The sequence below is a fragment of the Rhipicephalus microplus genome, chromosome 2 (genome assembly GCF_043290135.1).
Source record: "Rhipicephalus microplus isolate Deutch F79 chromosome 2, USDA_Rmic, whole genome shotgun sequence".
Lineage (NCBI taxonomy): Eukaryota > Metazoa > Arthropoda > Arachnida > Ixodida > Ixodidae > Rhipicephalus > Rhipicephalus microplus.
In genome coordinates this window covers 143,867,588-143,882,704 of record NC_134701.1, presented here as the reverse complement: position 1 = coordinate 143,882,704, position 15,117 = coordinate 143,867,588, and the positions used below count along the sequence as shown (strand labels likewise).

General features: G+C 43.7%; 1 protein-coding gene across 2 annotated transcripts in view; it reads right to left on the bottom strand.

Moving 5' to 3' along the window:
* LOC119169402 (scoloptoxin SSD43) overlaps positions 1-14,736 on the bottom strand; it is a 53,981-nt gene extending 39,245 nt beyond the window's left edge. Inside the window, exons 1-4 of one of the 2 annotated variants that reach the window (XM_037420490.2) lie at positions 14,719-14,736; positions 14,537-14,636; positions 12,125-12,253; positions 8,138-8,496 (exon numbers count right to left, since the gene is read on the bottom strand). In XM_037420490.2, coding sequence (XP_037276387.2) covers positions 8,138-8,419 — 282 coding nt within the window. In that variant the 5' untranslated portion in view covers positions 8,420-8,496; positions 12,125-12,253; positions 14,537-14,636; positions 14,719-14,736. Of the gene's footprint in view, positions 1-8,137; positions 8,497-12,124; positions 12,384-14,536; positions 14,637-14,718 lie in introns of those variants that run through there. The other variant, XM_075886894.1, reaches the window with a different exon arrangement.
* Positions 14,737-15,117: the final 381 nt, after the last annotated feature.

The window sequence follows — 15,117 nt, the reverse complement described above, 5'->3', positions numbered from 1 at the left end:
GCGGGTTTGGCATCACCGAAAATCGTCCAGGCTCGAGGTCGCTCGCCGGAAGTAAACCTTATTGCCTCTCGGATAGCGACAAGCTCTGCGGCAGTTGATGTGGTTTTATGGTCTACTTTGAATCGTCGAGCGATATCCATGTCTTGGATGACAAAGGCTGCGGCGGAAGTGTTTAGCGTGGTGAATCCGTCGGTGTACACGTGCAGAGAATCACTGTACGTTGTATAAATGTGATATAGGGTCAGTTGTCTGAGGCCAACAGAAGAAATGAGCGACTTCTTCGTAATTCCAGGTATCGTAAAAGAGATAGGTGGTTTAGGCAGAACCCATGGAGGCACTGCAGGGGCATTTGGCGGAGAAAACCTTGATGGTATATTATTTTCAAGCCGCAATATTACTTTTGAGAAACTGCAATCTGGGTTAGTGGCGGCTAGTACTGACAGTGGGTGCTGTCTGTGTCTGCTCAGTAATGGGAGGTGAACTCTAAGTGGCTCGCAGAGCATGTATACACTGATGGGACAAGCCCGAGCCTCTGCGATTGTCCCATTTGTTGAAGTGCAGCGTGGTAGACCCAAGCATCTTCGTAAGCATTGAACTTGAACACTCTCGAGTGTCTTCACACAACTAGGTCTCATGTTGGAAAGCACCGGCATGCCGTATCGAATGTATCCCACAAATAGAGCATTGTATAATTGAAGTAGCGATGATTCTGATGGGCCCCATCTTGCTCCTGCTACGTGGTGAAGAATGAGAGCAAAGCTCTTCAATTTAGATTTAAGTACGGCGACATGCCTCGTCCACGATAGATCTCTGTGTACGACAACCCCAAGGAACTTGTGGAGCGTTACAGCAGGTATCGCTGTCCCATTAATAAATATCGGGTATTGCGACATATGCTTGCGCGTGAACGCAAGCACTGCGCATTTGTCGATTGAAAGAGTGAGCCCCTGACGTCGTAGATATTTGTATGTGATCGTCACTGCACGCTGTAGTCGAGCTCGCAATTGCGGACGAGTAGTTCCGGATGCCCATATGCATATGTCATCAGCGTATGCAGTGATCTTCACCGTGCTGGGAAGTTCTGCTGCTAGGCCGCTCATTGTGACATTGAATAGGATCGGGCTGAGAACTCCTCCTTGGGGAACACCACGATGAACCTTATATCGATCGGTGTCTCCGTTACTTGTCGTCATGTAAATGGTGCGTTCACTAAGGTAGCTAAAATTCAAAGCGTACAGTCGTCCACCGATGTCGAAATCTTCCAGTGCGTCAAGGATCGCACAATGCAGCACATTATCGTAGGCACCCTTAATGTCTAAGAAGACCGCCACCACTAGTCTGCGTCGGCTTCTTTCCTCATCAACGCTGGTGATCAAGTCGACCACACCATCAATGGCAGATCGGCTTCTTCTGAAGCCGTTCATAAATGCAGGAAAGGAGTTGTTGCTCTCTAGAAGCCACTCTAATCGTGCCAGTACCATTCTTTCCATCACTTTTCCGACGCAGCTGGCTAACGCGATTGGTCTCTAGGAGGAAAGTGCATAAGGACACTTCCCCGGCTTGAGCAAAGCAATAATGCGACTGCATTTCCAGTTAGCTGGGACTTCTCCTGACTCCCATGAGGTGTTATAATGAGATAACAGGATACGTCATGCTTCTGTATCAAGATTGTTGAGTGCAGCATACGTGATTCCGTCAGGCCCTGGTGCCGATGATCGGCGGGAGGCAGAAATCGCAGCGTCAAGCTCATGTATTGTAAAACGTACATCAAGGCGCTCGTCAGACGATGGAGGGGCAATGGTAGAAAGAAGCTCATTAGTGGCAAGATCATCAGTGGTGTCCACGATGAGGCTACAGTAGTCACTGGCTATCTCAACTTCTGTCCGTCCCTGATGTAGAGCAACAGCTTGAAATGGTTGACGTTGTTGGGGAGTTGTCTGCAAACTTCGTACCACCCGCCAGATCTTAGATAGAGGTTGCCTGGGGTCCAGAGATCCACAGAAATTTCTCCAACGTTGCCTGTCAATCTTGTCAAGATGCCGAAGAACATGTCGTTGAGCTCGACGACAGGCGGAAAGGTCTGAAGGTGACTTCGTTCGTCTGTATCGGCGTTCGGCACGGCGACGGATTGCACGAAGGGCCTCGTATTGGGAGTCAACTGCTGATCTCTGCATCGGTAGGTTAACCTGTTTGGTTGTGTCACGCAGTGAAGAAGCAATGATGTTTTCTACCTCAGATGGATCAGTCGTGTGCTCACAGCCAGACTTGACAGATGCCTTGAACAGTGTCCAGTCGGTTTGACGGATGTAGCGTGTGTGCGTGCGGCGAAACCACCTGAACTGAACATAGGTTGGAAGGTGGTCACTGCCGCGAGTGTCCAAATCTGTGCACCAACATGCAGAAGACAGAGGTTTCGGGAAACGAAACAGAGGTCGAGGAAGCTGCTGTAGGACGTGCGACGAACAAATGTAGGTGATCCGTCGTTGAGTACGCTTAGTCAATAGTTGTATATAAAATTGGCTAAATCCTTTCCGCGATAATTCGTTGTAGTGCTACCCCAAAGAGGATGATGTGCATTAAAATCGCCGATCACAATGTGTGGCCTCTGTGCCGCTTGAAGAATGGTCCCCAGGTAAAAGCAGTCCATCTGTCCGCTTGGGTGTATGTATCCTCCTATTATGGAGAATGTTCGCTTTTTATGTGTTATAGTCAGGCTCACGTAATCATTGCTGGTATGCGACGCGACTTCATGTCTCAAGAACGTCAAATCACGGCGTATACAAACGAGAACTTTGCTCGTACGTTGATCACTGCGGGACCAAATCTGGATATATCCAGATATACGAAAAGGTGAAACCATATTCGGTTCACATATAACGATAACAGGAAATTGATATTTAAAAACCCATTGTCTGAAGTCTGACAGACGGCCACGTAGGCCACGAGCATTTCATTGCATAACAAGCAACTGGCGCATGCGTTCTTCGAACATCAGTGCCATGTTCACTTACTGAAGAACTAGTAAAAGAGGCTCCAAAACCTCAAGTAGCTGCACAGCCGCCTTAGCAGCGGGTATGTTTAGGCTGCTGAGAATCTTACGCATCGAACCCATCAGAATTTTAAGCATAGCCTTGACATCTGTGTTGTCCATCTTCTTGTTTTCTTCATTGGGGGTAGGGGCACTATGTGATGATGGCGCTACCGTAGCTCTTGACGGTAGTGAAGGCCACTGAGTCTGCGACGTGGGGAGAGCCAATGACTGGTTACATTGTACTTGCGTGGACTGTATTGGCATTTGAGCATCTGTATCCTCCTTTTTGGCCGACAAAAGTAGGCTAGGAGGTGGTGAGGGCACGGTTTTGTGGGATGAATTTGATAAGCTATGAGCACTGCTGCTTCGTTTGCGTCGATGTCGCGAACGATGTTTACGGCGCCGTACAGCCCTTGCAGCTTCTGTGTGAGTGGAGTGGTCCCGAACCATCTTCTTCAGGATACTAATTTCATTCCTCATTTTGGGACATTCCTTTGATGTTGCGTCGTGGGCGCCTGAGCAGTTTGGGCATTTGGCCACAGCATTGCAGTTATCACCATCATGAGGGCCACCGCAATGCTTGCAGGTTACTGCACCCTTGCAAACTGTACTAACGTGCCCAAATTTCATGCATTTATGACAAAGCAGAGGTTTTGATACGTAAGGACGTACCGAGTGCATCACGTACCCAACTTTTACATATGTGGGTAACGTCTTCGACTGAAACACTACTTTAACACATCGCGTGCGTCCAAAGCGGTGGAAGCCAAGCACGGGAGCCGACGATGACAGCAGTTTCTCGAGACTCGAGTCTGTTATCTCCTCATCCACATCGTATATAACTTCTGTTGTCATTTCTTCGTCGTACGCGGAGAATGCGCGAACTGGAATATTTCCTAATCGAACAATCGCTTTCAGCGTGTCTATTAAGGCCTTCGTAGTGACCTCCACGGACAGTATGTTCTTTCGGGTATTTATGCGTATTTCTACGACTTTCCCTGGAGCGATGAGCTCAAAGTACTCTGTCAGGCTCTGCCTATTTAGAGAGTTCAAGATGTCTGTCTTCGATGTTGGCACATACGAAATGGTGTACGACCGCATGCTACTCGCCTTTGTCTGTGCTTGCCGACTAGTGGGCGATGTCCGGCTGATTTTCCTCTTCAGGCGTCGGCTTGGCACGACCACGTAGTCGCTGTCCGAAGCCATATCTTCAACGGAGAAGTCATCAGAATTGTCATCGTGGGCCCCGCTTGGGCCGGGGTGAGAACTTGCGTCAGACGCACTATGATGTGGTCGGCCCGGTCCCGGTTGCTGGATGGGGTTTTGATCCCCCATTCTAAGGGGGAACGCCCTTCGAGGTGTGCCGATTATTGAAAAATCTTGGCAAAAGAATTAGAAAACTCACAGAGCTCGAAGCAGAGGCTGTTCTCTGTGACAACTTCTTCTTCTTCACACAAAAAAAATTTGATGAAAATCCTGTTTCAAAAAGTGTTACTGATAGTCTGTTAAAGGGACACTGACAAAAAAACTTTGGCCTCGCCTTTTTCTGCTGCAATGCGTTCCTGGGGGCTTGTTAGTCATGACACGACACATCGTTTGCTGCAGCCCGCGACAGATATTTGATTACAGGCCCCTCATTATTAGTCAGTTTCAGTTTCGTTTTGACAGAGTTCCGAAAACTGGGTGCAACTGTCGCCACCTAGCGTGTGCAGCTCTCGACCACGTCAGCACACAGAAATGTGACGCACATCTGTACCGTTGGCATCAAGAATTACTTTCGAATACAAAACAAGACTGGAATGTCACCAAAGACTAACATTTCCAAGCGTGCGCCACGGCCACGCACTCGCAACCAGCCACCGAGAAATATAGAATTCGGGAGCTAACGCGGCAAACGAGAAAAGGCGGCTATGACGTCATCATAACTTGTTTTGTTGACCGCAGGGTGGTGACGTGCGGGAAGTAGGGGGTCACCTTGGGGTCACCTCCGAGGGTGTCTATAGCGCGATATAGTCGGTCACTCGCACAAACTTCAAAATTAATTTTTAAAACCTTTCAAGCTATATTCGCTGTGCATATCTTGCAGTGATGTACCAATGTTCTCGAGAATCGCACCTGCAGGCTATCTCGGCCCCGAAATATTGTGTCAGTACCCCTTTAAATAAATGGTCGGGAAGGTTGAGATGTTTCGATAGACGTAGACTTGGGGCTGATTTCGCATGGACGCTGTGATTATTTAAACGAATGTTAAATTGTGGTTCTGTTTATCTGATGTGCTGCATACTACACACGTTGCATTCGAGTAGGTATACCACATTAGAGGAATTGCATGTTAGGTTTTCTCCTATGTCAATCGAACACTTCGATTGTGTGCTGGTTGCCTTTTCTGTTTCTCGCATTACCTTGCATACACGACATCTTGACTTTAAACAAGGTCAGCATAAATTATTAGGGCGTGAAGTATTGATTTGAGAGTGGACAAGTGTGTCTTTGAGGTTGCGCATTCGTCGGTAAACGACGCCAGGAGCTTATGGAAATGCGCGTTTCAGGCGTTCACTTTGTTCCAGAATATTGTAATGTCGTTTAAAGATTTTGTTTACATTGGGGAAGTTCATGATGTAAGTTAAAGGCCAACTCCGACGATTTTTCGACCATGTCAAGGAAATGGTGTTTTTATGTTCATGAGACACTCTTGTCACAAGACCAATATCTGAAATGCTCAGGAAATGCGAAAACAATTTTTAATATGCAAAAATGTTCAAAACCGACACCGATACCGGACCGGGCGCCCTGTCTGCGTATGACGTACTTTTTTTTTTTCAAAAATGGAGGCGGTATGCTGGCTTTGAGGGCACATAGTATGAAAACTGCAAAATCCAGACCAGCGAAGTACCGGCCAAACAACACAGAAGAAAGAAGAAAGCTTTCCCGTGCTATAACCGTGCCGAAGACCGACGCCGTCGCTTTGCGGACAGCACAATAAACGCTGTAGTGGCCGAAGTAGTGATGCGATTGGCTCCGTTCCTTCAGTTGACAAGCAAAACATGACGTCACACAGACAGTGTTGCTATTAATTCTGGCAAGCTAGGTGAGCTTTTCGAGGCAATCTTTAAAATTTATTTGAAAACAATCAACGCATCTCTAAATCCTGTTTTTGGCACAAATGACGGAAATGTGCAAAGGAACGTACCCAGTGAATTTCATTGAGATCCATTGATCTAAAAAAAATCACCGGAGTTGGCCTTTAAGCAGAGGTTTGTTTGTTACGGGTCTTCTTGCGGTGGTCGCTTCATAAGTAAGTCATCACGCTTCAGTTTTTTAGGTTTCTTAACAGCGTCACCAAAAAAATATTTGGGGTATTTTTGTTTATAAAGCATAAGTTTTATTCCCTGTGAGCTCGTGTCAAAATCAGCGTCTCTTGAACCGATTCGCTTAAACCGGTGAGCCTGGTTGTATGCGATACTGTTTTTACACTGGCGCGGGTGATCGCTTTGGTAATGGAGGTACTGTTGTCGATCCGTTGGTTTACCACATGAGTTTGTAGAAAGCTTTTATTCTTTTATCGTTATGGTAACATCAAGAGAATGTACGGTTGCTTGCGAGTAGGTGTGTGCAAAATGTATATTTGGATTTACAGCGTTGTAAGTGTCGATAAAGGTGAGAAGTTCATCCTCGCTGTGGGTCCAAATAAGAAAGATGTCATCTACGTATATTCTGAAGAAGAGCAGTTTCAAAAACCTTTGTGTAAGAAATACGGATTCTAACTTTCCCATATTACGTTGGCATAATTGGTGCCATTTTGGTGCCAATAGCTATCCCGCTAAGTAGTCTAAAATACCCTTAGTTAAAATAAAATGAATTCATTTCTAGGACCATCCTCGTCAAAGTTGCAATAGTCCCGACGAAAATGGTGCCTGTTCACATAGCTTTTTTTTCAATTTTGTTTTCTTTTTTTTCGCGTAACCTCTCTCTTTCAAGATTGCATAAAGCTGAGCACCAACAAATTGTACCCTCATTTTTGATGAAGGTCACAGTCTGGCTAAAACGCCGAAAGAAATAAACTACGTTGTGACTTGAAATCTGAGCACCAACAAACTGTATATATATATACTGCGACAACTCCCACTGTGCACTGCAGTAATAAACTGGGGAATTCAGCACTAAGTGGTGGCGTCCGTTGCCTCATGTGTCAAACCAAGTGACGAATTACTGCATTTAAAGAGAGAAGAATGTGGGAAAACGTATTGCAGTGCTTCAGTGAAGTGCATTCACTCAAAGTATAAGGTAACGATTGAGACCCTACGGTCAACTACAAATTGTCACAGAAGGAAGAGAAATTATAACGAAATACAAATGATCTTTAAAGCTGAATGTTATTTGATACAATTGCCTCTTTTATTCACCTCTACAAGGTAGTGCGCTTCACAAAATGTGATTTGCCAACTCACCCTTATGCGAGTTTGTGGACACTTACGATAACGAGTGCAGATTAAGTTCTGAACGGCGCCACTGTTTATGTAAACTATCAATAATATGTAATTATTATGATAACCGGATGTTACAAGCAAATTTAACAGTAAATATTGCTTCTAAGCTGAACATTGATTTACCTACCTAAGACCCGAATAGTGCAAAGTTTCATCTCATATTTTGTAGCCGTGATGGCTGCTGAAGCAATTATATATATGTGGTTTGTATATGATTGCTCCTTGGATTACTGTGTCATGCAACTTTATTTGCTGCACATGCCATGTGTAATGACGCTGTCTATTACAACAATAAATATTCTTTTTGGAAATACGCCCTTATTTCCCCATGCTTCACTGTAACAAGGCGAAAATGAACGAAGATAGTTATAATAGAGCTGTAAAATTATAGTGATATATTCTGAAGCGTGCTCTATGTATGCTTGAACATTTTACCTCTGTATATTATTCTGGCGTGAATTTCTCAGTACTTATGGGCGCATTTTTTTATTAGCTTTGTCATGAACCACTTCAATCTATGCTCCGTGGAGCAGGGTGGCTTAAATAAATTAATAAGTAAATATATGAGTATATGGGTCAATATATCATGCATATAATAAGTAATGCTCGTAGGGCCTACCATGCGGTACATGTTTGTGGCAGCGGGGAAACCGGAAAGTTGCCCTTGAGCAACTCGGGATCGAAAGTCATTGTGCGCCTTTAGAACGTCAGCCTTTTCAGCCATGTTGAGTCCAGTTGAAACGAAGATGCAGTTGTTGTTGGGTGGTTTGCAGGCTGTGTGGACCAGGCCACCCGACAGCTTCTGGTACTCAGGACGACATGTAGACGGAAGGGCATCGGCGGGGCATGACATGGTAGACAGGAACAGGCCCACTAGTAAAGATATCGCTGCGTCTCTCATCGCGATGGGGTTGCTCTTCGTCTGATGGCCAGCGTGATTCCGTTGTGCGATTCAGAGAATGTATGTTGTGAAGAAGCCTGAAATTTGTTTTGCAGTAATCAGCGCAATGACAAAGAGCGAGAAGCATGTGCTTCCCACAGTATGTACGCCGAATTTGACGTTTTGTAGAAATTGCCTGAAAGGAGTTTGTTAGCGAAACACTGAGCATTTATAGTAACACTGAAATATGCTGTTGATACAGTATAGTGATAAAAATATGCACCATGCGATGTCGATATAGAGACCTGTTGCCCAGAAAGAAATATTTTTACTCGGATGCCATTCATAGGGTGTACGTTTTTTTCTCTTCTCTTTAGTAAAAGCCTACGTTATGAAAAGTCTCCTCACATTCATTCTTCCCTATGTACTTATTCACACAATAGCTCTAAATCTCTGCAAGACACGAAAATTGCATGCAGTGATTGCAGCTCTATAGAGTACACAATAACAAATGCACCAGATGTTGCTAAGAAATGTGTGGAGATAGACAGCAACACCCTTTCAATATCTATCGAATGCTGATTGCACATATATTGAAATGTTCGGTTAACTGGGTATAGGACAGTCGATGATTTTCTAATCCTTTCGAGTACAGAGAAAATTCAGAAAAATACATGAGACAGCACGGCAGCAAGGTCGATGTCGTAAATAATTTCCGCGTCACCGCGGTGTTCTAGTGGCTAAGGTACTCGGCTGCTGACCCGCAGGTCGCGGGATCGAATTCCGGCTGCGGCGGCTGCAGTTCCGACGGAGGCGGAAATGTTGTAGGCCTATGTGCTCAGTTTTAGGTGAATGTTGAAGAGCCCCAGGTGGTCGAAATTTCCGGAGCCCTCCACTACAATGTCTCTCATAATCAAATGGTGGTTTTGGGACGTTAAACTGTATATATCAATCAATCATGAATCGTAATTAATTTCACCTAAAGAGGTACGCCATTTTGCTGGCGCGCATGACGCAAAAATCACACCTCTGCTGTTGTATAAAAAAAACTAAACATTTCGCGCACCAACAGCCATTCGAATTTGTCCGACACCACCAGAACCAATATATGTCATCTGAACATAACATCGAAGTGCGGTTAGCTCAGAAAGGTCATCCTTCCAACACAGCTAATCCCATATTTTGCTGTAGTGGCGTTTCTATGCACCAAGACAATTATTATGAATTCTAAATGAATAAAATACATGCACCGAGTGCTATAAAAAGTTTTCATATGTTGTGCTGATGCACAAGGTGAATAGGCGCTTTGCTAGTTTAACACACTAAAACAAGCAAATAACTTTCGTTTTAATATTTGACTGTTATAATAAACACAAGTGGTGTTTTCGGACAATACTCCCACTCCCGCATTCAAGAACGTCCCTTCACTTAACGCTTCACCTTCACTTGAGAAAGCCGATGGAAGCGCCCTCCTGAGGCACGGCAAGTCACTGCATATCAGTGATAATTTGGTGCGATTCTGGAGCAGCACAGCGTCATTTTCAGCCGAGAAGTGGCGCAGTGCTCAACTCTGTCAAGTGAAGGGTGAAAGTCAAGTCAAGGAGCGTTTGTGAATACGGGGGAGTGGCATGAACATAGTTTCTGGCTTCTTGAGCACCGTATTGATAATGATCGTATTTACACTGTGTCCTTCAAGAATTAAACACTTTTTTTGTCGGGACGTTCGGGACAGAACTTCAAATCATATTTGATGAAACCTATTGTTCGGCTAGTTGGTTATTTGTCATATTTTTATATAATTAGGGAAACTTTTACTCCCGCAAATATACACTCATACTATCCCTCACTTATGCACACGAGAGCGTTTGCGACATTCAAAGTTGCGCTAATTATCTCAGAATATGAGATTATGTACGGCTCGATATCTATACACAACAAGCTTTCATAGCAATGCGCCTAATTACACCATTTCTTTACAGTTTTTGTGAGTGGTGGCGACCATATTCTATCTTACTGACCTGGACATGTTGTCACCGGGTAACGTAAGTTGGAAAATATTTGAACAAAAGAAACTCTTACCTTAACAAGCTCACAAAATAGTACCAACGATGATTTACTGTCAGGTAAGTCAGTTACGTTTCATCACAAGACAGGATGTATGTATGCCTCGGAGCTGCATGTATACCTCCGTCCGAACAGAGCTCACAAAAAATAAGACGCCGAACTAAAAAACAACACTCAAGCAATAGCGATGTCTGGATTTGGAGCCTTTAAGTTTTTTAAATACGGCTTTGTTTGTCAGGTGCAGTTCAGTTCACGAGACATTAGTTGCCCCCCTCCCAATGAAGTTATAAATTCAAAAGCTATCTCTACTGTTCTGTAGTGCTAGGCTACACGTATATACTTCATTCACATTAAATTTCAATATCTGGATCAAATGACTGCATGTTAAAGATGCTCACATGAAGCTTAAGCGAGCCAAACACCCCATTTTCTGGAGCGATAATATTCTTTGCCGTCGAACATATTGTCACATCTTTCCAGAGGTCCAGACAAGGTTTATCAAAATTATTTCGGCATAGCAAACTTGCCGAAGCACCAACTCTCCTTGGAATGATTATAGCCACAGTTTTCGCAGCCCCATTTTTTATGACAGACAGTACACCTGAACTGCATCTCAAGTTTCTTGTGCAGATAGATGATAATATCAGGCGCAATGGGTGCTGGCAACCACTCTTTATTTCTGTCGGGCTGAAAAAAGCGCAGGTATACATTGTGTTACGCTATTAGGCTAGTGAATAGAAGAAGTCAAAGCAAGGCGGGTCTGCTGACATCCAATAGTTTAGCAGATTTCCCATGCGTTGAGTGCAGCAATATTGATCACCTGTGTAATTAGGGGTCTCGAACATATTTCCAACGAATGAGATTTTTGTATTTATACGCAGTATGACTGTTGAAGGGAATACAATCCATTTCGTGGAGAGGGTACGTTTTTATTTCGAGTGGATGGCCACCTATTCATACTACATAGAGGTCCAAATACGTCGTTTTATTGCCATATCAAGTATAGTGCTGTATTTGCCCTTTACGAAAAGATGCTCGCATCGCTGCCAGAGTGCTTTCATTCGTATATGCCGTCGTATGGCACTCCTCCTCAAAGTTTTCCCATTATTGTCAGAAATCACAATGGCAACACATGCGGGCTATCATGTATCCACAGCGAAGTCTGATGCTATCTTGTTAGCCTAAGACAACCGTCAAAATAAAATTTTTTTCGAGAAAATACCTGGTTTAATCTCTGAGGCAATCAACAACAAACGTCTTACATGGGCACCCACAAAGGCTTATAGTAGTGAAAAATTTACACCAACTTGACTATTATCTAAAGCAAAACTATGCACTTTAGCTGACTCGCGCTTTGCAGCGAATATTTCGTTACTTCTGAGGCACAACTGTTTCCGTTTTCTATATACCAAGTGTGATACTGCAAATTAACTTTTAAATTATATAGCAGTGGATGTGTGCTTGTTTTTGTAAAGCTTAATTGCTTGCATTAAAAAAAGTCCTACTTAAAATAGTAAAATACCTGCAATCTTGGCTTTAAAATTGCATATTGAGCAAATTCAACATATTGGGTTGAGCATTTTGTATTCCCGAAAAGTGAAGCTACTTGGTAAGGTATGCAGGGCGCTAATGGGTTGGTAACATCATAAATATACTACGTACCTTGAGAACGGCAAATATCTTAGTAGGTCTGAATGTCTTGCGGTAGAAGCTTTCTCATAATTCGCCGTAGGTCCACCGATAGATTGTGCCTTTATAGGAAAAGTGGGGACTGTTCTTGACATTACAGCCCTGCATGAATGCCAGATACAGTATAGAGGCATGCGGAGGAAGACAGCAATGACGGGCTGTGCGTTGCGAGAGCTCGGGTTGAGGAAACACAGGAAGCGTGCCGTCGCCGACCGCGGGGCCCAGTTTAAGGGGTGCGGCCTCCCCGCTGACGGACGCTTCCTGCGCCGGAAACGCCCTTGCGTGCATATATAGATACACCACTGTTCAAGCAGACGAAACACCGTGCTGCCAGCCAGAAGACTGAACGCAGAAAATATGATCGTCGATGCTGACAGAATCGGTACACAGAACATGCGGCTTCTGCGTGTATTTATAACTTGTCAATAATGATCACATGGGAATATAGCATAAAAAACGTAATAAGTAATGATATTATACGGAATAACCAGAGCTTATGTGTTACATTTTCTGCTGAAAAATTCTGTATTCACGTGCATGCAGCATCGCACTCGACGTGCGTCAACACTGTCGTGCAATCCCTATTAAAGGGGCAATTGTGAGTAGCTTATGCGCCTTTTTATATATGTGCACCATGTCGCAGCTTAATTGGCCACCGAAATGGCATAGCGATGTCTAGGCAACTTTCATGAAGCCATAAAACTACATTATCTAGCATAGAGTTGTGTGCCTTTGCTGTTCGCAGATTTCACGATCTCAAGTGTTGCGTTCGTAGAGCTTGCTCCTGTTGATTGGCTCACAAAAAAAAAGCACCGCGTACTTGGCTGCAGACACGATAACCCAAAATAGAGGCGATACACTCAATCGCGTCTGGGGTGAAAATTACCGGGTGGCTGAGGTAGTTTTCTGCCCTCACTGCTTTCAGAAGCCTACGTGTAGAAGCGCTTGCCTTGCATGCGAGCATTCACGTGCACACAATATAAGCACACTCATGTTGCAGGTGAGCAATATAGTCTGTGCACATGTTTTAGTGGATCACGTAGTTAACGGCAAAAAGTTTTTTTTAACTAACCAGAGGGTACTCTGGCGCTGCGATTGTTGAGCTACCATGAGAATGATGGGTAGGACACCAATTTGCCTAGTCTTTGTCTTTGCTGCCTTGAATGCCCTTGGGGCTTTGTTTATTGCTGAGTCTTGGCTTTGTTTCGAATCAAAAAGCGGACCATTGTGAACTTAGTGACCCCAGTGGAATTGTTGAGTCGAAAGGATTAGGGTGGTTAGGCGCAACTACTGAATATTTTCTGAGAGCCCTCTTGTGATAAAGCAGCTCTGTGCCATGAAAAGCCAAACGAAACACGACGTATGAAGGTTAGACAAATTTTTGTACTACCCATCATTCCCATGTGGACTGAAGCGTCGTGCGTAGCAGCTCCCATAGACACCAGCGCTAGGATTTCCTCTAACATATTTAAACGAAACTATCTCTTTAACAGCCAGTAAAACGCTGCCTGATATTTACCGGGCCCGAATAAAGACGCTAGAATGTCGTTCATATCATCTTTTGCATCATACGTATGCGACACTCGCGTTACTTTTTTAGCGTGCACGTAGGGTTTCGTGTTTTCGGAGCTATATTTTCTTGAAATGCAAAGAAGGTTTTTCGGAGTTTACTGCTAGGAGGAAATTCAGCTCTTGTCGAAGCTCACTGCTCATAAGTATTATATTCTCTGAAGACTAGCGGTTAGTATCGCACCGTAAGAAGTTGCAATCTATTCTAATTTATATTATTTAAACTGAAATTACGTTTCAATATTGCTCACATTTCTGTTTCAACATACTTTCATTTTTGTCACTTCCTGATGGGTTATTGAGTTAATAAGGCTGTTAATGTGCACCAATACAAAGTCTTCAAAGTGTATACTCCTTCATCTGTTTAATAAAATCTTTATCTTTTCGATTAAGCAACGAAATACAGCTATCTAAGTCATTAAACTTGTTCTCGTCTTTCTATAAGTCCTATTCTCTGACCCGCCACTTTCCCAGAGAGCTGAGTGAATCGTACTACAACGACTGATGAGTTGCATTCACATGTGGTGCAATAAATTTACGATTTATATATACAGAATATTCTTAGTTGTAGGAATAAACATTTCTGAGGGCATCTGTTAGCATTAACCTGAAAAATTATACTTTTATGTAGGCTTCATCTCCTATACATGCAAAAGTGTAATGAAACGTACGACCTAGCAGCGCTAGAAAACACATCTTTTACGTGAAACAAAGAAGTTGCTATGAAACGTTGAGATCTGTTACTAGAGGAGAAGGAAAATGCAATATAGCAACACTCAGTTTGGTGCAACAACGCAGAGAAAACAAGACACCTACCATGCGTGTTCTTTTCCTGAAATTTGTCTTCGTGACCACACAAAACTTTCAGTGGCACGTAGAAAAACGTAGAACAAACGGTGACCACTTCACACGTAGTCTGCAATGTGTGGCCCGAGACAATTATTTGGTGTAAAAACACAACTTTGACAATCGCAAAAAAGCACGTGAAGAAAACATACCCTCGCCGTTGTAACAAATATTTTGGTGGCTATTTGAAATTATCTCGAGAATAGGTCAAGAGTCATTAGTAAATGCCACTTGCTAGATACACAAGCTGGTCCGAGAAAATCACACAACAAGCAGCACAAAGAAAGAGAAAGACTGAGTCATACTAACGAATCTTTGTCGCAAAACATCACGAACAGCTGCCGTAGTAGACCTATTTTTGCAGGTTGTTTATTTTTATGGCTTTTATACTTCTAAGATGTAGGCAGCTTCTGCCTTTTGTTTGCGGAGGGAAAGAAAACACTTCTGGAGCAGTTTCGCTTTTGAATCAGGTGTTAGACCCGTATTCACAAAGCGCCGTCTATAAGCAAAAATGCTATAGGGCCTTGTGCCTAGATTTGGATGCACGTTAA